The sequence below is a fragment of the Xiphophorus couchianus genome, chromosome 14, assembly GCF_001444195.1.
Source record: "Xiphophorus couchianus chromosome 14, X_couchianus-1.0, whole genome shotgun sequence".
NCBI classification, from domain to species: domain Eukaryota; kingdom Metazoa; phylum Chordata; class Actinopteri; order Cyprinodontiformes; family Poeciliidae; genus Xiphophorus; species Xiphophorus couchianus.
The window spans coordinates 22,190,147-22,214,135 of NC_040241.1; the positions used below are offsets into that span (position 1 = coordinate 22,190,147).

Below are 23,989 nucleotides of genomic sequence, written 5' to 3' on the forward strand. Positions count from 1 at the left end.
CTCAATTACTGCAACATATAAAAGACAAGTAAAATTACATTGTGTGATTTAAGTATTGCAATCCTAAAATAACTTGAACAATTTTGTTTTTAAATGTGTTTTTTAAAATGCATTTAGTTGTGCATAAACTAAATAGTGTCCATTCATACAGTTTAGGCTCCATGAAAAGGAGAAATTACCTTTTTTTCATTAGTATGATGTAATAGTATGATGTAATATTCTAATCATAAATGCTGTGTTTCCATTAAATGTGGAAAATCCTCATAATTAACAGAAATAAAAGGCTTGGAAACATCCGTGTGTTTGTGTAATTACTTTAATACTGTGTTTCACTCACTGAAATATATAAACCTTTTATTAATGTTGTAAGATATTTAATATAACTTTATGTTGAGAGGAGGCTCAAAGTGGAAAATTCAAGCGGGAACTAAAAATCGTTTACAGTTTCTTCAGTGCAGCCAAAGTGAAACACACAGAAAGCTACGGAGCTCACGAGGTAGCATTAGCTCCTCTTAGAAGGTAGTTTGAAAACAGGTTTGGTGTTTTCGGTAAATATTTCCGTGTTTTCAGTGAAAATGTCTTCAGTTCCGCCTCAGAGAGAGTTTATCAACGAGCAGGTAACTCCTGCTGGAGAAACATTCACAGAGTTTAAAGAAATCAACGTTAAGATGGAGGAAGAGATGGAGGATCAGCGCAGACTGATGGATTTTACCCGGATACCGAGGATCATCTTACACCGGATAGGTACGAAACACCTTCATGTTTTACTGATTAATCAGGTTTAAGAAAGACGAAGCTGAAGTTGGTTTCCAATTCAAGCTTCCGATTCGGGAAATGGCTAAAGGGCGATTCCACCTATTTTTTTCTTCCGCACCTTTAATCGACTCTAGTTTAAAAACTACAACACCCAGACTCTTCAAACCTGGACTGGAGTATTCTGCTCTAATAGCAGAATATTTAAACCCAGGGGCGATTCTAGGATCTGACCTCTAGGGGTCCTTAGCCCCCAGCAGTGCTAAGGACCAAGAGAAGTTATTTGTTGGTGCATTTTTCTAAACTTCACTGCTTATTTACATACATTCACATAAGAAATTCAATAGTTTTGTCCAACTAAAACCGTTAACAACTACATACAGGTCTGGAAAAAATGAAGAGACCACTGCACTAAACCCCATTGAAAACCTCCTGGTTATTCCACCAAATATTGGTTTCTGAACTCTTCCTGAGTTAAAACATTTGTTTTGTTGTTTCTAAATGAATATGAACTAGTTCTCTTTGCATTATTCAAGGTCTGAAAGCACTGCATTTTTAAATTATTTTTGACCTTTTCTCATTTTCTGAAAATAAATACAAAGTTTTTGCTTGGAATTTCAGAGACATGTCAGTAGTTCAACAATCTTCATTTTATTTAAACATGTACCTATACAGTGAACCCTCGTTTTTCTCGGGGGTTGTGTTCCCAAAAGAACCCATGATAGGCGAAATCCGTGAAGCATTTACCTTTATTTTTTACAATTATTATAAAGCATAATTACCGTATTTTCCGCACTATAAGCCGCACCACATTATAAGGCGCACCTTCAATGAATGGCCTATTTTAAAACTTTTTTCATATATAAGTTGCACCGTGTTTAAGGCGCATAGAATAGACGCTACAGTAGAGGCTGGAGTTACGTTATGCATCCATTAGATGGAGCTGCGCTAAAGGGAATGTCATCAAAATAGTCAAATAGGTCAGTCAAACTTTATTAATAGATTACTGTTGTGGAAAAAATACTATTTCCAAGCACTGTTCAGGTGAAATCACTCAGTCAGGTTTATTCGTATATTGTGCACAATACAGAGAGCTTGTAGGACAGTCAGTAATGAAGCAGGTCTGGATGAAAAGCTCTATCAGGCAGAGAAACACATGAGTTTTATACCAAGGATAAAGATTTAACAACAAGAAGTGAGACAGTCTGGTTCTGATGCAGCTGTAGAAAACAACTTCCAACCTTCTACATGTAACCCAAATAGTTCTTTTGGTGAAAGTTCACAATAATTCATATAACATGACTAGCAGATGTGACCTTAATGTAATTTTTCCATCACATTTCCCCCCTTTTGATTCTAAATAAATATGATAATATTTAATATTAATCAACACACATCTCCCTCCTCAGTCATAAGACATAACACAACACTATCCTGGAAGATGTAACAAAAACAACAAAACACATATACACAAGATACGAAAAACCTACCGGCATTCACCTGTTCAACCCTATAACAATATGACTGTGTTTGGTAGGAAAAGTTATCTTGCAGCCCCTCCTTGCCAGGGAGGCGGTCCTCTATATGTTCTGTCCAGGAAAAGTGTGGAGGTATCATACCAATGATTGAAGACATAAAAACCCAGGAAACAATAATAAAGAAAATGAAAATGTAACACAAAAGCTAATTAAGGAGGAGAAAAAAATTAACAATAAAAAAAAAACATTTAAAAGGAAAAGCAAACAAAAATCAACGTCAAAACAAAAACCCCAAGCTTAATAGAAAACTTATATCTAATCGAATAAATCAATCTAAACCACATCCCAACAACAATCCATAATCATGAAATACCTTACTCCAACTAAACTTAAAAAGAGAAAAAAAAACTAAAATGGAAAAAAAAAATTCATTTCCAGATCAAATGAAAAATAAAATCAAAATATAAAATGCATATTTAGAACATGCAGAAAGGATAGGCATTTGTTTTTGTGAAACAGACATTTCAGTGAATTGCAAAGCAGTATAGGAAAGCTAGGATACTAGCCTGAAAATATCAATGATTAACACTACTTAAAGACAAAAAACAAACAAAAAAACCCCAAACAAACGTTACACTGAAGGAAATCTTACACCTAATACAGTTTACTGGAGAGACTTAAACATCGCTGTATCTGAAAACTGTTTAAACAATCTGCACAAATGATAAATATTAAATACTCACTGGTTGGCTGTAAGGGCCACAGGTTCTTCTCTGCTAGCCCTAAAAAAATAAAAATAGTAAAAGTCTCAATTATGTTTAATTTTAGCTATAATTTAACTTTTATTCTACAAATTAGTTGCTTATTGGTGTCATTGAGGTTTAATTTCCTACTTTAAAAAGTGCCTTAAACGCATCTCATATCATTCTAAGTATTTAAAATACTTGGAATGATCAACGTTGACCTGGACTGTTTACTATTCATCATATAATATCTAAATTACAGTTTGTGATCCGTGACAGTCTTATCTTATAAAAAATGTCTATATTCCAGCTTTTAGTTTATGTATTCATCTTCAGTGAGTTTAATAGATGAACTCTCACCTTGCCCCATACCTGTCAAGCTGTAGGTTTGAGAATATGGGAAATGTCGCCTGGATTTGGGGGAGAGGAGGCGAACGAAGGAACGTAAGATGGGGGTGGAGGGGAGGAAATGGACCAGGAGACAGACGAAGTCCAGGGGGGGGAGGGCCCATTGCATTAAATAAATGACTTAAATAATTTATATCATTGTCCATTTTCACCGTTCATATTTAATCTTCCAAAGTGTCCAACATTCATGTCAAATATTTTCAATAGGATCATTTTGCCATTATTTTCTGCATGTTAACAACAATCACCCCACTGTTACCAATTCTGCTGCGAATCGCAGGAAAGTAAAGGCTGAGATTTAGTCGTGCTTTTGAAAGTGTGTGTTGTGTGTGTGAGTGGAGCGATGTCTGACAATATCAGTGGGTCAAGATTTGAAAGCACTTTAGGGCTTTGCTTTAGCAATTTTATGTCATTCATTAATGTGATATATTTCCTGAAGCTACATAGAGGAACAAAACTTTTTGTAATATTTGAATGGAAGCCACTAGATTAAGCCACTAAGTTAAGCTATCACCATCTTGTTTACTCACCTGGAGGTCCATAATATCATATTTTGACTCGCATCTAGTTCCATTCTGGTCAGAAGAACCTCATTGGTTGAGTTAATGTTCATTCTTGTAAGATTGCGATTTTAGAATAACCCCCCAAAAATCCTGTTTTTATCCAACAAAATATTAAAATGAAGACTTCCTTGTTTGATTGACATTTAAAGGCTTTTGTTTTGTCTTTTTGTCCAGATCTCCCACAATGTTGTGTGTGTAAAGAGGAGGAGGTTCTCAATGAAACAGAACCACAGAGGAACCAACTCATCTCTCATGGCTCTGCAGAAGCTGAGAGCCAGAATCAGGAAGGAATCAATTCTGAAGACCCAGGAAAAGAGAGAAAGGAAGAACAAAAACAAAAGGAGAAATATGAGAAAACCAAAGAGCAGAAAGGCAGAACTGACACTTCAAAACAAAAAAAGCACAAGAAAGCTCACACAGGGCAAAAATTATATTCTTGTAAAATTTGTGATAAAACCTTTTCTCAAAACGATATCTTGCTGAGACACATAAGAATTCACAAAGGTGAGCGGCCTTTTTCTTGTGGGACTTGTGGAAAGAGTTACAGTAACAGAGGGACTTTAACTCATCACATGAGAATTCACACAGGTGAGAAGCCTTTCTCCTGTGGATCCTGTGGAAAGAGTTTCTCTCGAAAGGACGCTCTAAATGTCCACATGATAACTCACACAGATGAGAAGCCTTTCTCTTGTGGGTCTTGTGGAAGAGGTTTCTCTCTAAAAACTCATTTAAATGTTCACATGAGAATTCACACAGGTGAGAAGCCTTTCTCTTGTGGGTCTTGTGGAAGAAGTTTCTCCCAAAAAGCCCATTTAAATGCTCATATGAAAGTTCACAAAGGTGAGAAGCCCTTCTCATGTGGGACCTGTGGAAAGAGTTACAGTGAAAGAGGGGCTTTAACTCGGCACATGAGAATTCACACAGGTGAGAAGCCCTTCTCATGTGGGACCTGTGGAAAGAGTTACAGTGAAAGAGGGGCTTTAACTCGGCACATGAGAATTCACACAGGTGAGAAGCCCTTCTCATGCGGGGCCTGTGGAAAGAGTTACAGTGAAAGAGAGCCTTTAACTCGGCACATGAGGATTCACACAGGTGAGAAGCCTTTCTCTTGTGGGACTTGTGGAAAAAGTTTCTCACTAAAAGGACCTTTATCTTATCACCTGAGAATTCACACAGGTGAGAACCCTTTCTCTTGTGGGTCGTGTGGAAAACGTTTCTCTCAAAAAGGTGATTTAAATGTTCACATGAGAATTCACACGGGTGAGAAGCCTTTCTCTTGTGGGTCGTGTGGAAAACGTTTCTCTCACAAAGGGGATTTAAATGTTCACATGAGAATTCATACGGGTGAGAAGCCTTTCTCTTGTGGGATCTGTGGAAAAAGTTTCTCTCGGAGAGGCCATGTAAATGCTCATATGAAACTTCACACAGGCGAGAAGCCCTTCTCATGTGAGACCTGTGGAAAGAGTTACAGTGAACGAGGGACTTTAACTAATCACATGAGAATTCACACAGGTGAGAAGCCTTTCTCTTGTGGGACTTGTGGAAAAAGTTTCTCACAAAAAGGACCTTTATCTTATCACCTGACAATTCACACAGGTGAGAAGCCTTTCTCTTGTGGGATCTGTGGAAAAAGTTTCTCTCAGAAAGGCCTTGTAAATGCTCATATGAAACTTCACACAGGCGAGAAGCCCTTCTCATGTGAGACCTGTGGAAAGAGTTACAGTGAACGAGGGACTTTAACTAAACACATGAGAATTCACACAGGTGAGAAGCCTTTCTCTTGTGGGACTTGTGGAAAACGTTTCTCACAAAAAGGACCTTTATCTTATCACCTGAGAATTCACACAGGTGAGAAGCCTTTCTCTTGTGGGATCTGTGGAAAAAGTTTCTCTCTGAAAGGCCATGTAAATGCTCATATGAAACTTCACACAGGCGAGAAGCCCTTCTCATGTGAGACCTGTGGAAAGAGTTACAGTGAACGAGGGACTTTAACTAATCACATGAGAATTCACACAGGTGAGAAGCCTTTCTCTTGTGGGATCTGTGGAAAATGTTTCTCTCGGAAAGGCCTTGTAAATGCTCATATGAAAATTCACACAGGCGAGAAGCCCTTCTCATGTGAGACCTGTGGAAAGAGTTACAGTGAACGAGGGACTTTAACTCGGCACATGAGCATTCACACAGGTGAGAAACCTTTCTCTTGTGGGAGCTGTGGAAAAAGTTACAGTAACACAAGTTATTTATCTCGTCACATGAAGACTCACTCTGATGAGAAGCCATAGGTCCAAAACAGATCCGATCCAATTTGGCATCTAATCTTATGGAAAATCTGGTCAGATGATGTAAACAGCAAGTTGAACATATTAAAGTCAACAGATTCTTGCAGGCTGCTAGTGATTCACTGTGATTGTGTCTTTCACTGTCTGACCAAAATAAACCTGAGGTCTACTTTTGCCTAGCAGCTTGTTTTCCTTAAACCAGTTTTTTGTTTTAATTCTCAGTCGTATTTGTACTTAAGATCCCCATCAGTATCCCATTAGATACTGAAGTTAAAGAGGGGAACACATTCAGACAGGATTAATTTCTGTGCATTTCAGTTTTCATGGAGTTCTGTACCATGTAGAATAATTGAGTTTAGCTTTTATTTGAAGTTTCTGTGTTTGACTGGATGTAAAATACTTTAGAAATGAAAGCAGTGAAATGTTCTTGTTTTTCCATAAATAAAACTCTGATGTTTGTTTGAAAAAAAACTCTAAAATAATTTTGATCTGGTCAGATTTTGATTTAGAGCTAACCACAGAGAGGTTTTTATGTTCCCAAATTTTTGTCATTGTTACACTTTGCTATGAGAAGCAAAGTATATTATTAAAAAGGTTTGTTAAAATATACACTAGTATTTTGAGCAGAATATGCTTTTTAATAACTGTTGATTTGAATAAATATTGATGGATTATTCAGTGATTGTCATCGTCATTAACTGTTGCCATATTTTAAAATGTCAGCTTTAAGTAAAGCATCTAAAGATCCTTGCAATAATAATAAAACATGAGTTTTTACACAAATTGAATGTTTTTTATTTCTTCAATATCAGAATTTAAGACAGTTTTCAAAAAATGTCACATTCATTACATTTTACAAAATTAAAAGTATTTTTTCATCAATTAGACTGATTTAATATTCTAATCTCAAATGTAATGTTTTCATTAGTTATTAATCAATTCTGCATTGTCAGAAACTACATCTTTATGGACATTTCATGCACCTTTCAGTTACTGTATCCAGAGATAACATTGCAGACGATCTACAATACTGTAATGTGACACAAAAACAAGTCAGAAATCTTTTTTGCATTTGAATTATATTTTATAAAACCGTTTGAAGCGTATGAGAGAGATATTTGTCGCCCGCGATTCATATCTCTACCTCACTCTCAGTAATAACAGTGATGAGACATAGATGGTGTGCGCCGAGTTCTGAAATTTTTCAGAAATACATGGAAGTGAATCTGGGAGAGCGTCAGTTACCCTGCCGCATGATTTCGCTCTGAAGCACCTTGACAGAAAACCGTAAGCCCTAGAGAAATTTTGAAAACATTTTACCGGAGCAGGCATGCGTATCGATGTCATGACCGAGTTTGACACCAATCGGGCGATATTTGTGGGCGTGACTGCGATTTCTAAATTGTTTTGGGGTCAAAAATCCACTTCATTTCTCACTCTAATGGGGCGGCAGTTGGTTTCAGTTATACTCTGTGTTTCTGCAGTTGGAAATTTTGCTCGTTTTTAGCTTTTTACGTCGCCATCATATCTCCGATTCCCAATAACAGTAATAGCTAAATGCCGGGATTGAGCCGCACGTTTTGATACCACTTAGACTGTTTTACAAGCTAAAACGATCACAACAATTCTCTGCGTTCCTCTATAATATATGTAGCCATTTACTGTTTAACTTCAAGACTGAATCACAAAATACAAAACTATAATATTAGACTCTGTTTCACAAGCTGAAACGATCACACATAAGAAATTAAAATACCTTCTAATATGGTTCTTTTGAAAGATTAAAAGTATTTTTTGATAACTGACTCCAAGCTCACATTTTTAAATAATTCTTTTTTTCATTAGTGTCAGTATGATGTAATATTCTAATCATAAATGCTGTGTTTCCATTAAATGTGGAAAATCCTCATAATTAACAGAAATAAAAGGCTTGGAAACATCCGTGTGTTTGTGTAATGACTTTAATACTGTGTTTCACTCACTGAAATATATGAACCTTTTATTAAAGTTGTAAGATATTTAATATAACTTTATGTTGAGAGGAGGCTCAAAGTGGAAAATTCAGGTGGAACTAAAAATCGTTTACAGTTTCTTCAGTGCAGCCAAAGTGAAACACACAGGAAGCTACGGAGCTCACGAGGTAGCATTAGCTCCTCTTAGAAGGTAGTTTGAAAACAGGTTTGGTGTTTTCGGTAAATATTTCCGTGTTTTCAGTGAAAATGTCTTCAGTTCCGCCTCAGAGAGAGTTTATCAACGAGCAGGTAACTCCTGCTGGAGAAACATTCACAGAGTGGAAAGAAATCAACGTTAAGATGGAGGAAGAGATGGAGGATCAGCGCAGTCTGATGGATTTTACCCGGATACCGAGGATCATCTTACACCGGATAGGTACGAAACACCTTCATGTTTTACTGATTAATCAGGTTTAAGAAAGACGAAGCTGAAGTTGGTTTCCAATTCAAGCTTCCGATTCGGGAAATGGCTAAAGGGCGATTCCACCTATTTTTTCCTTCCGCACCTTTAATCGACTCTAGTTTAAAAACTACAACACCCAGACTCTTCAAACCTGGACTGGAGTATTCTGCTCTAATAGCAGAATATTTAAACCCAGGGGCGATTCTAGGATCTGACCTTTAGGGGTCCTTAGCCCCCAGCAGTGCTAAGAACCAAGAGAAGTTATTTGTTGGTGCATTTTTCTAAACTTCACTGCTTATTTACATACATTCACATAAGAAATTCAATAGTTTTGTCCAACTAAAACCGTTAACAACTACATACAGGTCTGGAAAAAATGAAGAGACCACTGCACTAAACCCCATTGAAAACCTCCTGGTTATTCCCCCAAATACTGGTTTCTGAACTCTTCCTGAGTTAAAACATTTGTTTTGTTGTTTCTAAATGAATATGAACTAGTTCTCTTTGCTTTATTCAAGGTCTGAAAGTACTGCATTTTTAAATTATTTTGACCTTTTCTCATTTTCTGAAAATAAACACAAAGTTTTTGCTCTGAATTTCAGAGACATGTCAGTCGTTCAACAATCTTCATTTTATTTAAACATGTACCTATACAGTGAACCCTGGTTTTTCTCGAGGGTTGTGTTCCCAAAAGAACCCATGATAGGCGAAATCCGTGAAGCATTTACCTTTATTTTGTACAATTATTATAAAGCATAATTACCGTATTTTCCGCACTATAAGGCGCACCACATTATAAGGCGCACCTTCAATGAATGGCCTATTTTAAAACTTTTTTCATATATAAGTTGCACCGTATTTAAGGCGCATAGAATAGACGCTACAGTAGAGGCTGGAGTTACGTTATGCATCCATTAGATGGAGCTGCGCTAAAGGGAATGTCATCAAAATAGTCAAATAGGTCAGTCAAACTTTATTAATAGATTACTGTTGTGGAAAAAATACTATTTCCAAGCACTGTTCAGGTGAAATCACTCAGTCAGGTTTATTCATATATTGTGCACAATACAGAGAGCTTGTAGGACAGTCAGTAATGAAGCAGGTCTGGATGAAAAGCTCTGTCAGGCAGAGAAACACATGAGTTTTATACCAAGGATAAAGATTTAACAACAAGAGGTGAGACAGTCTGGTTCTGATGCAGCTGTAGAAAACAACTTCCAACCTTCTACATGTAACCCAAATAGTTCTTTTGGTGAAAGTTCACAATAATTCATATAACATGACTAGCAGATGTGACCTTAATGTAATTTTTCCATCACATTTCCCCCCTTTTGATTCTAAATAAATATGATAATAGTTAATATTAATCAACACACATTTCCCTCCTCAGTCATAAGACATAACACAACACTATCCTGGAAGATGTAACAAAAACAACAAAACACATATACACAAGATACGAAAAACCTACCGGCATTCACCTGTTCAACCCTATAACAATATGACTGTGTTTGGTAGGAAAAGTTATCTTGCAGCCCCTCCTTGCCAGGGAGGCGGTCCTCTATATGTTCTGTCCAGGAAAAGTGTGGAGGTATCATACCAATGATTGAAGACATAAAAACCCAGGAAACAATAATAAAGAAAATGAAAATGTAACACAAAAGCTAATTAAGGAGGAGAAAAAAATTAACAATAAAAAAAAAACATTTAAAAGGAAAAGCAAACAAAAATCAACGTCAAAACAAAAACCCCAAGCTTAATAGAAAACTTATATCTAATCGAATAAATCAATCTAAACCACATCACAACAACAATCCATAATCATGAAATACCTTACTCCAACTAAACTTAAAAAGAGAAAAAAAAACTAAAATGGAAAAAAAAAATTCATTTCCAGATCAAATGAAAAATAAAATCAAAATATAAAATGCATATTTAGAACATGCAGAAAGGATAGGCATTTGTTTTTGTGAAACAGACATTTCAGTGAATTGCAAAGCAGTATAGGAAAGCTAGGATACTAGCCTGAAAATATTGTCAAGAAAATCCGAGCTCATCCCGCTTCCCCATGCTGGAGATTTAAGTTTAACAGTAATAATAAATAAAGTTATCTTTAAAATGAATCACTCAAGTGACATCAAGGCCCAACAGTAGACTTAAGTGTCAATAAAATAAATCTGGTTGTGTGTGTTGTTTTTGTCTCATGCAAACTTTGCTTTAATTCTACTTTTTTCTATCTAATCATAAGAAATCATAGTCAGTCAGAGAGAGTCATGAAACAGGAAAAGCAGGTTTCCTGGAAAAAGAGGAAGTAAGTTTCCAGCCTGCAGATTTATAAAAATAGCTGAGACTATTCCTTATTTTAAAGAATGAAAGTTTAAAAAATGAAATCTAAATATTTTGAGTAATTTGATAAGATTCAAAGTAAAATACTTATATTAATATTGGTTTACTTGTAATAATACTTACACTTACATTTGTGGGAACACTTACAAGAAAAACAAGTAACTGTAACTTTGGTATAAAATAATTAGAATCATGGATTATTCTTGGTTTCTTTTCAGAAAACATCTGTAATAACTCACATTAAGATCATAATAAGAGTAACTAATAAGTAATGGTTATAAAATTATAAATGAATGCTAAATCAGAGAAGCTAAAGAAAATAAATGTGATATAAATGTGATTTTGACATTGAACTTGAAATGGTGTAAAAGGTTATAAAACTGCAATTAAACATCACTGATATGTTGGAGGTAGATGGTAGGTGAAAGGTGACAGGCTAAGGGAAAAAGGGGAACTAACAGGAGAGCAGAGATGATCAGCGCCTTATTTGGACATAGGAGGTTGAGCAGCCCTGAGACATTAGCACAGACATCATGACATGATGTCTCTTAAGACAGTGACGGATATGAGATCATCTGTCTAAGCAGACAGCCAATGAAACAAGCACAGCATCAGTGCTAGCCAATGCAAACGCACCAAAAGGTGGTTAAACCCTATAAAAGGTGGGTGCAAAAGAGGAACCTTTCGTTGGATCCTCCGGGCAGCTTCGAGCCAAGATCGAGATGGACAAAGAACTCTGCAGCTGAAGAAGAGCCGGAGCCACAGAGCCGAAGACTGTCCTGCACATGGGGACCAACCCGTCAGGCCCACAACCTGTGGCTTCAAATCGCACTTCTCTCATCAGCTGGGTTCAGACCCCAAAGACAAAGATAAAGACAAAGAAGAAGAACTGGTGCCTTTCTTCCGGCCAGCACCAAGTCCTGTGTGACCTCACCATCCATGCGGAGAAGAAGCTCATCAGACCTACAGAGATCCCTGCCTTCACCGATCAACTTCCTGCTCCTGCTGCAGCACCTTCTTCATCATCAGGCCAGGTCTGGGGTTCGAAACGCCAAACTCCGTCCGTCTCTCTCAAAGGTTCCCTTTTTTAGTTCTCAGTGTCAGCGGTAGGGAAAGATAGATTGATTGATTTTACTTATTTGATTATTTCTGCTACTGAATTAAGCTGTACTGACCCTTGCAAAAATGCCTTACTAATAAAATATTTGGCATAAAGAAAATCTAAAGATGTTGTGGACATTCAGTTAATGAGTCACCTTAAAGTTCTTTGATGGTTGTAAAATAGCTGTGATGTTTGATTCTGGAGAGGAAGAGGTGGAAAATGTTTTTAGGTTGCTGGTAGCCCATATTTAAAACATCATCCTTGGGACTCGCCCGAGTCACTAAAACCTACCTGGTTCAATAACAAATGCAAGTTGTAAAATAGAGAACGAGCGACCGTTAACAGGTGTGTTCTGTGAAACTAGTTGGCTGCAGGCTGCTCAGTCTGGCTAATTCACAGGGGGAAGAAGGTTGGGACACCTGGATGTAGGCCGTCAGAAACCAGGCGAATCGTTTCTCGAAACCAGCTTAAACAGAGTTTACTTCAGTTCTGGACAGGGTAAATCCCAGCAGATTTAGGAAACTCAATTAACCTGTTAGAAGGAGAGCTGGTAGCACATCTCCCCTCTCAGAAGAGGAAGTACGAGAGTGAGAGAGTAGAGAAAGGAGGGGGGGGGGAGTGTTGCGCAACAACAACATCTGCCCGCTCCTCTCTTTTATTGCTTTTAGGATCCCTCTCACATTGGGCGCTGCAACTCTCAAAGGGCGGGGAAACAATTCATCACATAGTTGCAGCGCTAAATGACAATCACTATCCAGACACAGGTTACCTAAACACTAGAATATTGTTGTTTCAGGCATTTAAGCAGGGCACGTTGTATATCTTCAAGGCGATGGCTTTATAGCTCTCTAAAGAACAAAGGAGAGCAGAGTTTATTGCAGGGCAAATAAACTCTGCCGGAGTAGTTGTCACTTCTATCTCCCAGGGAGGCCTCAGGAAGGAATCAAAGTTATTCAACACACAGAAACATTACTTATACTAAGAGTAAAAGAGAAAAAAGCATATAAGTGAACATTATCTAAATATAACTACAAGGCTACATGATACAACGAATATATGATAATACTAGTAATACAATTTACCCAACACTTAACTTTTTTTTATTTGTTGCAACATGTGTTCTTACATTATTATTAACATTATGTTACTTTTGAAATTGGTCTCAAAACAACAATATTATCGTTTACCGCAATAATTTCTGGGACAATTCATCGCCTAGCAGAACTTATTCTGACTGTCCTGACATCACCCACTTCAACCACTGTATAATAATACGTAATAATTTAAAGTGTAAATTTCTACAGGAAGTCTTAATTGTTCCTGTGCCACCAAACAGGAAGTGGCTTTAACTTGAACGTTAGGTTCCTGACAAATATTGAATATTCTCCACGGAGCTAAACTGAGACTGACTGAACATAACAAAGAGTCATTCTCAATTGCTTATTGCAATTCCGCTTATCAGTGGCTGTCGATCAGCCGATTAACGTGAAAAAGTATGTGATCGCTGATCACTGTTTTTGTTGCTGATCACCTGTATCTCACTTGGCAGCCTGCAGAGACCCTCTGTGCAGCTGATCTCCTCTTTCCTTCACACTGCGAAAACATGCGGCAACAAATCCTAAGTGATGTTGTGTGGAACTTTAATGCTCTGAGAGTGAAAGGGGAAGTTTGCATGTAGTGACGGAAAAATACCTGGAAGGTGAACGACGTCAAAATGCATCAACACGATTTAATATGACATGCAAAAATCAAACACAGAGTGGGTTTGGTGAGTTATCAAGGCTCACTGCAGGAAAAAAAAGACATCCAGAGCGATCAGGCAGCAGGTAAAGCATCACACAACTACCAACACTCAGCCGGATGAGCATGACGGTCAGAGACTAAACAAATAACACAAAAAATAACTAAAATCATTGGACCAGCAGTGGAAGACGCTGAGTTCTGCTCTCGCTGTTGAACCACCGCTATGTTCTACTGATATTTTGCAGACGTATCGCCGTTCGACCTCCACCAGACATTAAACTCTCACATTGAACGTCTGCTTAAAGCTGCTGCTTAAAAAACTACTTTTTACATATGTATTAAGAAGTTTGCTGTCCTAACATGAGACAGATAATCTCTGAATAAAAAGCTCCTGTGCCTCCTCCTGTGTTCTGCAGAATTACTCAGCTTGGTCAGAAACAACCAACCAGAACCAGCATTAATCAGCTGGACCTGCTCTCAGAAAGTTTTGATTTAGCAACTTAGGGATGTTTATTGAATGCAACCTGCATTTGACTTTGAATTAATGTTTTCTTCTTTTATTTGATATTATTTGATATAGGCACTGTTATGAGATTTATTTGAAATATGTATAATTTAGGCTACTGAGGCCCATACTGTTAAATGTTATTTTGCTGATTGCAGGTTTTTCAGTTGTCTTTTTGACTTAATAGCTGCTGTATTGGGCTGCAAGTATTTTTCATGTATTTTGTCCAAATCTGGTGACGTTATTGCCAGATCATTTTTTCATTTTGCCAGATAACATAGTAGCATTTATACGTAGCGCAAAAAAAGCTAACAGCCAATCCAGGTGGATCGGCAATGATCGGCCCTCATGCGTGATTGGTATTGGAATCGACAACAGAAACCTGATCAGAGCTTCGCTCATTGGTAGGATTGGAATGGTGAAGCGACATTCGCCAGAGCGTTGCTGAAGTACAAGGGCTTTTCGAAGTTGTTTACAACTTTAATTTTTGTCGTTTCAGTGATAAAGAAGATTATGAAATGACGACTGGAATAAAAACAAGAAACTCTTATTTATTTTTTAATGTGCATTGGAAAACAAACTGTTCTATGTATTAAATGTTTTCAGTATAGAACTACGTTTAAGACTCTATGGTATTAAGCTTGATTAAATCAACCTGCTGTTTGGAATATTTTTGTTGGGGAGCCACTAGGTTAAGCTGTCGCCATCTTGCTTTCTCACCTGCAGATCCATAGCATTGATTTCTATATCCATTCCCGTCAGAAGGACTAAATTGCTTAAATTAATTTTCATACTTATAAATTTGTAATTTTTGTCTTTGAATAACTTGAAAAGGCTTTAAGTGATTAAAATCAATACTTCCTTCTTTTACTCACATTTAAAAGCTTTTGTTTTGTGTTTTGTGCAGATCTCCCACAGTGCTGGGTGTGTAAAGAGGAGGAGGTTCTCAATGAATTCAGCAACCAGGAGAGGAAGTCCACTTCAGGTAAAGAAGAACCAGAACATCAAGAGTTCAAAGAGGAAGAGAAGCAACTCTGCATCAGTCGGGATGAAGAGCAGCTTGTGCTGAAACAGGAGACTGATGACATTTTGGTGAATCCTCTTAATGTGCAAAGAATCCACAATGAAACAGAACCACAGAGGAACCAACTCATCTCTCATGGCTCTGCTGAGGATGAGAACCAGGATCAGGAAGGCAGCAATTCTGAAGACCCGGGAAAAAAGAGAAAGGAAGAACAGAAACAAAAGGAGAAATATGAGAAAACCAAAGAGCAGAAAGGCAGAACTGACACTGAAAAGCAAAAACAGCACAAGAAAGCTTACACAGGGCAAAAATCTTATTCTTGTAAAATTTGTGATAAAATCTTTTCTCAAAACAGTAACTTGATGAGACACATGATAACTCACACAGGACAAAAACCTTTCACTTGTTCAACCTGTGGGAAAAGTTACATACAAAAGGCTGGTTTAATTTGTCACATGAGAATTCACACAGGTGAGAAGCCTTTTTCCTGTGGGACTTGTGGAAAAAGTTTCACCAAAAAAGACACTTTAAAAGTTCATATGAGAAGTCACACAGGTGACAAGCCTTTCTCTTGTGGGACCTGTGGAAAAAGTTTAATCTGTAAAGGCCAATTAAATGTACATATGAGAAGTCACACAGGTGAGAAGCCTTTCTCTTGTGGGACCTGTGGAAAAAGTTTCATCTGTAAAGGCCAATTAAATGTACATATTAGAAATCACACAGGTAAAAAGCCTTTCTCATGTGTGACTTGTGGAAAAGGTTTTCGAAGCAAATATGAGTTACAGAGTCACATGAAGATTCACACAGGTGAAAAGCCCTTTTCTTGTGTAAATTGCGGAAAAAGCTATCGAATGAAGTGTTATTTGCACAGTCACATGAGAATTCACACAGGTGAAAAGCCCTTTTCTTGTGTAAATTGCAGAAAAAGCTATCGAAGCAAATCTAATTTAAATCGTCACATGAGAAATCACACAGGTGAGAAGCCTTTCTCATGTGTGACTTGTGGAAAAGGTTTTCGAAGCAAATATGAGTTACAGAGTCACATGAAGATTCACACAGGTGAAAAGCCCTTTTCTTGTGTAAATTGCGGGAAAAGCTTTAAAAGCAAATCTAATTTAAATTGTCACATGAGAAATCACACAGGTGAGAAGCCTTTCTCATGTGTGACTTGTGGAAAAAGTTTTCGAAGCAAATATGAGTTACAGAGTCACATGAAGATTCACACAGGTGAAAAGCCCTTTTCTTGTGTAAGTTGCGGGAAAAGCTTTAAAAGCAAATCTAATTTAAATTGTCACATGAGAATTCACACAGGTGAGCTTAATTTCTCATGAACAAGCTGATAAAAGTTATTTTTCTATAAATGGCAAATAACTTATCACATGAAGACTCACACAGGTAGAAAGCCTTTTTCTTGTGTGACTTGTGAAGAAAGCTTCCGCAGCAAATTTAGTTTAAATCGTCACATGATGTTTCACCGGTGAGGAGCCTTTCTCATGTAGCCTGTGGAAAAAGTTTCACTCAAAAAAAAAAAAAGAGTTTAACTGTACATATAAGAATGGGATAATGTGAACCTTAAGTATCAAATAGTTTTATCTTTCATGAAACTTTTTTTTCATGAAAAAATTTTTAAATGAGCTTTTAATCTTCAAGTGTCTTTTAAATAATGTACTGTGTATTTTTATAAGTGATATTTGTAATGTTTTAAAGGAACAATGGACTGGAACATTTTTAGTTTTAGACTTAAACTTTTGTAGTGTGTTTATTTTTTGTTGTACTTGTACTTTGATTTAGTTTCATGATTACTGTTAGCCGTTCCTGTATGCACTGGTGTAGTCACAGACAAATTTTGCTTCAGCAATAATGTTTCCTGGATTTGAATCTACATATACACTATTATATACATTGGATGTAGAGGTGTCTCAGAAAACTCTACGACATACACTAAACCAGAAGCATGGTTCTGGTTTAGTGGTTGACTTGGTTTCTGTATATATTTCTGTACTATATATGTTTTTCTAGTGGTTTGATGTTATGTTGTAATTTAAATGTCATGTTTTCATTGCTTGTAAATGTAAAATCATCTTTCAACAGAAATAAAGTCATTCACACATCCATCTATGTGTTATTTCATGTGATGTGTTAGTAATACAGATTATGAGAAAAATCAGCTTTTAAAGTGAATTCTAAAACTCTAAAACATGTATAATAATTCAGTGTTTAACTTTGCAACTGAGTTTCAACCTGAAAGACTATAACCTGATATAATAACATTAGACTATTTTACAAAGTAAAAAGTTACAATATACATTCCAACATGGTTCTTCTCATCACGACTTAGGATTGGACACACTGGTCTAAATAGATCACTATTTTTGATAGGGAAACATCAGACAGGGAAATGTGACTGCAGGGAAGATGAGACATTGGAGCATGTTATTTTAAGTTGCAGGAATGATCTGTTTCAGAGAAACAAGTTAATAAGAAACCTTAGTAATATAAAAATGAAATTTGATATTGTTGATTTATTGCAAAAGGACTCGGGAAGCAGAGGATATCAGGCTATATTTGATTTTTTTGAAACAAAGTAAGTTATAGGATAGGATATAGTTTTTTTTTGTTTGTTTGTGTTGTCATGTGGTCCACACTCCTTACCAGTTGGTGGCGGTAATGCTCACCCAACGTTTTTTGTCAACCGCCAATAAATTTCATCAAGAAGAAGAAGAAGAGATAACGGTCGCTAACACTGATGTTTATGAGCGCTGTGTAGCTGTACTCCTAGTAGAGATATTTTGATTTACAGGTAAGCTGGTGATGTTAATAATAAACTCTTTGTTATGTTATTGTGTTCTGTTAAAAGACAAGTAAAATTACATTGTGTGATTTAAGTATTGCAATCCTAAAAATCCTAAAATTTCTTAATTTTAGGATTTTTAAAAAAAGTTTTAAGAAACTTTCTTAAAAGTTTCTTAATCTAAATGAATAAATCCTAAAAAACAAAAATCCTAAAATTTTGTTTTTAAATGCGTTTTTTAAAAATGCATTTAGTTGTACATAAACTAAATAGTGTCTGTTCATACAGTTTAGGCTCCATGAAAAGGAGAAATTACGTGTTAGAGAAGGCGTTCCGGCATCTTTCTGAGAATTTATTCTCTAACAATCATGATTTTTCTACATTATGTAAAGAAATTATTTCTAATAAGATCTTTATAGAAGATCACATCACAATAAAATGTTTTTTAACTCTTTTATTATCAGTAAAAAAACAAAAAAAACAAATGTTTTGATCATCATGGAGTTGAAGTTTATGTCAACTGCATTCAGTTTATCTAACGTCTTTTTAGCCTCTATTGAAGTATTCCACCATGTTGGCCATTAAGTCCCAGTTAGCTTTTCATCTGGACACTTAGTAAAAAATCATAAGCTTGAATTTTTTATCCTGATCTGACTTAGAAACAAACCACATGAATTCTGCAGAATTTTACCACAAAATTAGTTTTGCGGTTCCTTAAGTGACTGAAAAAAATATGAAAAGAACGAAGCAAAACTGACTTTGTCTCATCCTTCGCCTCTGCCTCTATATTTGAAATTCAGGACAGAGACGGTGTTGTAATTTCCTGCATAAACATTTATGATTCCTGAGAAAGGATCCGAGAACGCAAATCATCCTGAGTAAACAGCAGCAGGCGGGGAACTGTGTTCAGCTCCAAAGGAATCATATCAATCAACGTGTGAACAACAAAAGTGTCCAGTAACGACTTGCTACATGTCAGAATTGGTCAAATATTTAATGCTCCAATATGCATCAGCAAATCACCAATTCAGTTCAATGTAAATAGAAATTAAATGTCGTAATATCCAGTATCAGGCAGTCTTCTAAAGACAGTGTTGCCGTCATGGCATGCTAACTGTTCCAATAGCTAACATTGGAATATTCCAATATTCCAATATGGATTTTTCTATATCTAAATGTGACTGTGCGGTGAAGCTAAAAATTAAACTACTGTAATAATTGGTGCAACAACAGTTACAGTTTGTCAGAAATATTTACAAATAAAATATAAATGGGGCATATGGGATCATTTCACCTCCTCTGGGTGTCACAGACACAGAATCTGAGCACCGGCAAGAGGAGCGGTCATATCTACTAGCTGGGGTTTATTTTACTATTTTTATGATTTACTTCATTTGTAAGAAATAAGCTATGTAGGAATATATGTGTGTGCCTGTGTTGCATTGTGCGTGTTTGTGTTTGTGTGGGTCAGACACACAACGTGTCCACATTTGTGTGCTTGTGGCCTGTATTTGTGTGGCTCATAAGCATCGTGTTGATTTTGTGCTCCACTTACATGAAGCGCATTAAGGTTGTGTTTGTGTGAGTCGTGTGGAAATTAGGGCATAAGCAAATTATCACTGATATTTAAGATAAGTTATAATTTGCTTATATTAGAGATAAGTGAATTATCTCTAAGATAATAAACAAATTATTACGTATCTCTAAGATAAGTAATAATTATCTTATTAATTAAGATAATTATTATTAATATGCAATTTATTATGTATCTCTAAGATAAGTAATAATCTGCTTATTATTATCTGTAATAAGTAATAATTTGCTTATTATCTTAGAGATAAATAAATTTTCTCTAAGATAATAAGCAAATTATTATGTATCTCTAAGATAAGTAATTGTGTGTCTGTAATAATTTGCTTGTCTTAAGCAAATTATTCTCAGGTAAGAGAAGATCCTACATCATGGTCCTGCTGCTGGCCTCTGGTCTGTTGTCTCCTCCCCGACTCTTTGCTCCTTCTATTGTGACAATAAACATTTCTTTAAAATATATCAAAAGCAACAGTGAGAACAACTTTTGCAAAGAAAAAAACAGGACTGGGTTTATTCCTGGCAACAACTAGCTATCAAGCAATGCAACATGGCTCAACAGCAACAGCAAGGGCCCCTCCTTTTCCAGTTCAGGCATTCGCCTTGTTAGGCCTACGACAAAGTTTATTTGCCCACAGCTGATGAAGCCAATAGGACCTCATCACATCTGCAAAAAGCAGAGACGAGATGCTAAGGCCACTAAAACGGATCCCATTAAAAAACCTTGACTGCATCTAGAAACTGGTGGGAAAGGGCAACCTGTGGAGAGCAACCTGTGGAGAGCAACCTGTGGAGGGCAACCTGCGGAGAGCAACCTGTGGAGGGCAACCTGTGGAGAGCAACCTGTGGAGAGCAACCTGTGGAGGGCAACCTGTGGAGAGCAACCTGTGGAGGGCAACCTGTGGAGAGCAACCTGCGGAGGGCAACCTGTGGAGAGCAACCTGTGGAGGGCAACCTGCGGAGGGCAACCTGTGGAGAGCAACCTGTGGAGGGCAACCTGCGGAGAGCAACCTGCGGAGAGCAACCTATGGAGGGCAACCTGCGGAGGGCAACCTGTGGAGGGCAACCTGCGGAGGGCAACCTGTGGAGAGCAACCTGTGGAGGGCAACCTGTGGAGAGCAACCTGCGGAGAGCAACCTATGGAGGGCAACCTGCGGATGGCAACCTATGGAGAGCAACCTGTGGAGGGCAACTCTCACTATGTTTCTCTAATCTGAACCATTTGCAATTTCAATTTTCTAGAAATTAATACTACCTTTTTGAGGACAATGTACATTATAGTCAATAACCCTAATTTAAATCATTTTTGAAATCCTGGGGGGAACCGGAGCACCCGGAGAAAACCCCACACTAACACGGGGAGAACAGACAAACTCCCACAGAAAGAGGCGCCTGGTTGAGAATGAAGAACGCTTTTCTGTGAAGATGCAGCGCTAACCACTGCATCACCGTGTTGTCCCTTTTTGTTTTTTAGTCTAAAATATAAAATGTAAGTTGGGGTTTTGAAAATGGTTCAGGACTGACCTGGACTCTTTAACTAGTTGCTTGTTTTAGAGGTTTTCTTGCTTTTCTCACCACAAATGTTTCTCCAATCGGAACCGTTTGCAAATTAAATTTTCCAGAAATTAATACTACCTTTTTTGAGGACAATTTACATTGGTCAATAACCATAATTTATATGGTTTTGGAAATCTGTGGGAAACCGGAGCACCCGGAGAAAAACCCACGGTCATTTTTTTGGGGGGGATCTAAAATAAGAAATATATTTTGGGGTTGCAAACGGTTCAGAAATTACATTTTTTACTAATCGCTTTATTCAGAGGCTTTCTTGCTTTTTTTCTTGAACATTTGTGGTTTTCTGAGCCCCAAACAGTGTCGTATCTTCTTCCACACTGATTTGTCCTTGGCGACTGCCCCCACTGGTTCCTGTGACAGATTTTCCACAGAGCGGTCCGTCACGTCCATGGATTCCATGTTACTCGGCATGTTTTCCATAAAGTCGTTTACCTGGTTGGGAGAGGCATCAGGAACATCAATGTTTTCTGACAGGGTTTCCTCTGTCAGACGGTCCTGATCCATGGACGCAGTGTCAGAAACCTTGTTTTCCGGGGTAGTGTCTTTCTCGTTTGGTTCTTTTTGTCTCTCAGGTCCTAATTCGTGTTTGAGTTGATGTTCAGTTTTTATGTTTTGCTGCTGTGAGTTAAGCTCACAGCTGGAGGGAAGTTGTTGAAAAGCAGTCAGTTGTTTTAGGAGACTGTCTTTCTCAGCTTTAAGCTCGGTGATAATCTTCAGGACACTCATCATTTGCTCTGAATAAGTTTTAATCTCTTTATGTATATGCTGCTTAGATGTTTCTAACTGCTGCATTAGAGTCAGAACATTTCCTTCATATCTGGCTTTTAGTTCGTGGTAATTAACTGTTGCGAATTCCAGAACAGATTGCAGATGTTTTATTGCCTTAGTTGATTGCCATTGGAGGAAAGAGATATCTTCTGCATTTTTCTGGTTGAGGTTGTCCTTCTCTGCTCTGAGTGCCTTGATGAGCTCAATAAGTTCATGCTTGGTTTTTTCCAAATTAGCTTCTGTCATATGAGTCACATCTGCTTCATACCTCAACTTTAGTTCTTCGTATGAACCATTAACCTGCTCTAGTTCTCTCAACAGGTATTTCTCGGATTCCTTGAAGCTGCTGATCTCCTTGGACATTTTCTCTATTAAATTTTGGCCCTGTCTGATCTTGTCTTCATTGACCATCTGCAGGTCAGCCTGACGTTTGATCTCACAAATGTCTGCTTCAGATTTGGACTGAAGCTCCTCGTATTTAGCCTTCATGTCGTCCAGCTCTTGTTGGAGTGCTCTGTTTTTATCTTTTAATTCCTCAATCCTTGACATGAACGCTCGCTCTGTGGCAATATGATCTATCTTCGCTAGGTCTAAGTCCTCTTGCAGCGTCTGTTTTGTGTGGCTGTCCACCTCGGAATCGATAATTGCTGGGCTGAGAGTCTCTGGATTGTTGCCCTTTTCAATTGCCTGTAGTTGTTCCTTCAACTCGATGTTCCTGCCGATGAAAATCTCCTTAAGAGCTCTCTGCCTCTCTACCTCAGCTTTTGTTTCCTCCAGTTTTGTTTGGGTGTCGTCCAGCTTTTGGTTCTGGTCAAACAATTTTGCTTTCTCCATTTTTAAAAGAGAGGCAAGTCGTTGTATCTCTATGTGGAAATCAAAGGGAGGAGGTCTGTTCCCTACCCACCCATACTGACGTCCTTTGGCTAAATCACTGATGGAACAATTGTGGCTTTGATCTGCCATGTTTTGACAAAATAGTACTTGTTCAAATCAGTCTGCTAACAATCTCACTGTAAAAGCGCTTTGCGTGCGTCTGAACTCCTCAGTTGTGCAGCAAGCAATGACAAGAAGGTAGAAGTTTGTTACATAGATAGAGAGCTGATGACATCACAAGCATGACTCTAGTTGTGACATCACAGAGTTTTCCTTCATCTTTGGAATGTGTTACCGTTGGTTACACTGTCTATGTTGTTATACAAGCAGTTTATGGAGAGACGTTTTTTTTGGCAATATTTACATAAAATGTGTGAATTTAGATTTCCAGATTTGTTTCATTGTGTCCAATGAAACATAAAACCTTTCAAAAGTTTTCACACACTCACACTTTTACAAACCTGAAAATTGCAAAGAAAAATGAAACTCTCCTTTAAATCTTTGTTTTAATATGTAGCGTCGCTGCTGGCTATCTGTTTGTATTGGGACTTTTTTGTCCTCCTCTGTGATTCTGTACATTCATTTTCGCGTTTAGATGTTTTCCTGTTGGCCTTTCTTTAAACCCCTCAAGAGGCTCGGCAGCACAAACACTCAGCGATGATGGAGATCAGCGGGAGCTTACATCCATCAATCAGTTCTTGGTCCATTAAGTCCCCACAGAAATATTATCTGTTTCTTTTTGTCTTTTTTTTTACTCTTGGTTTTGTGCTGCTTCTGTCTGCTGTCTCTCTTTGGATCCGTTTGGCCTGAGGTACCGGCTCTCCAGAACTAATCTAGACAAAAGTTTTCTCTTTTGTGATGTGATTAAAAAAAAATGCCTCAAAGTCTTTTGTATTATTATTATTATAATTTGCTCTACAGAGCTAAAGCTGGTTGAATAATCTGTTGGTCTCTTTTCTTCCTTTTGTAGAGATATTTGATATTTGAGAGATAAAACACGCCGTGTCTTCCATTTTGTTGACCCCAGTAAAGGTTC

The 23,989-nt window shown here is 37.4% G+C and overlaps 3 protein-coding genes and 1 long non-coding RNA gene across 5 annotated transcripts in view; 2 read left to right on the forward strand and 2 right to left on the reverse strand.

Moving 5' to 3' along the window:
• The window catches only part of LOC114157018 (uncharacterized), a 20,334-nt gene extending 10,534 nt beyond the window's left edge, over positions 1–9,800 (reverse strand). Inside the window, exons 1-2 of the long non-coding RNA XR_003598069.1 lie at positions 9,790–9,800; positions 5,483–5,497 (exon numbers count right to left, since the gene is read on the reverse strand). This is a non-coding gene — a long non-coding RNA (uncharacterized LOC114157018). The remainder of the gene's footprint in view (positions 1–5,482; positions 5,498–9,789) is intronic.
• The window catches only part of LOC114156967 (myelin-oligodendrocyte glycoprotein-like), a 1,059,483-nt gene that overhangs the window by 230,967 nt on the left and 804,527 nt on the right, over positions 1–23,989 (reverse strand). The gene's annotated exons all lie outside the window — the stretch shown is intronic.
• LOC114156998 (gastrula zinc finger protein XlCGF57.1-like) lies at positions 437–6,902 on the forward strand. The gene is made up of 3 exons (XM_028037683.1): positions 437–744; positions 4,120–5,121; positions 5,710–6,902. The coding sequence occupies exons 1-3, from the start codon at positions 576–578 to the stop codon at positions 6,225–6,227; spliced, it is 1,689 nt and encodes a 562-aa protein (XP_027893484.1). The 5' UTR covers positions 437–575; the 3' UTR covers positions 6,228–6,902.
• LOC114156963 (gastrula zinc finger protein XlCGF8.2DB-like) lies at positions 15,653–16,905 on the forward strand. Its single transcript, XM_028037610.1, has 2 exons — positions 15,653–15,914; positions 15,999–16,905. Exons 1-2 carry the CDS (start codon positions 15,722–15,724, stop codon positions 16,688–16,690), a joined length of 885 nt encoding a protein of 294 aa, XP_027893411.1. The 5' UTR covers positions 15,653–15,721; the 3' UTR covers positions 16,691–16,905.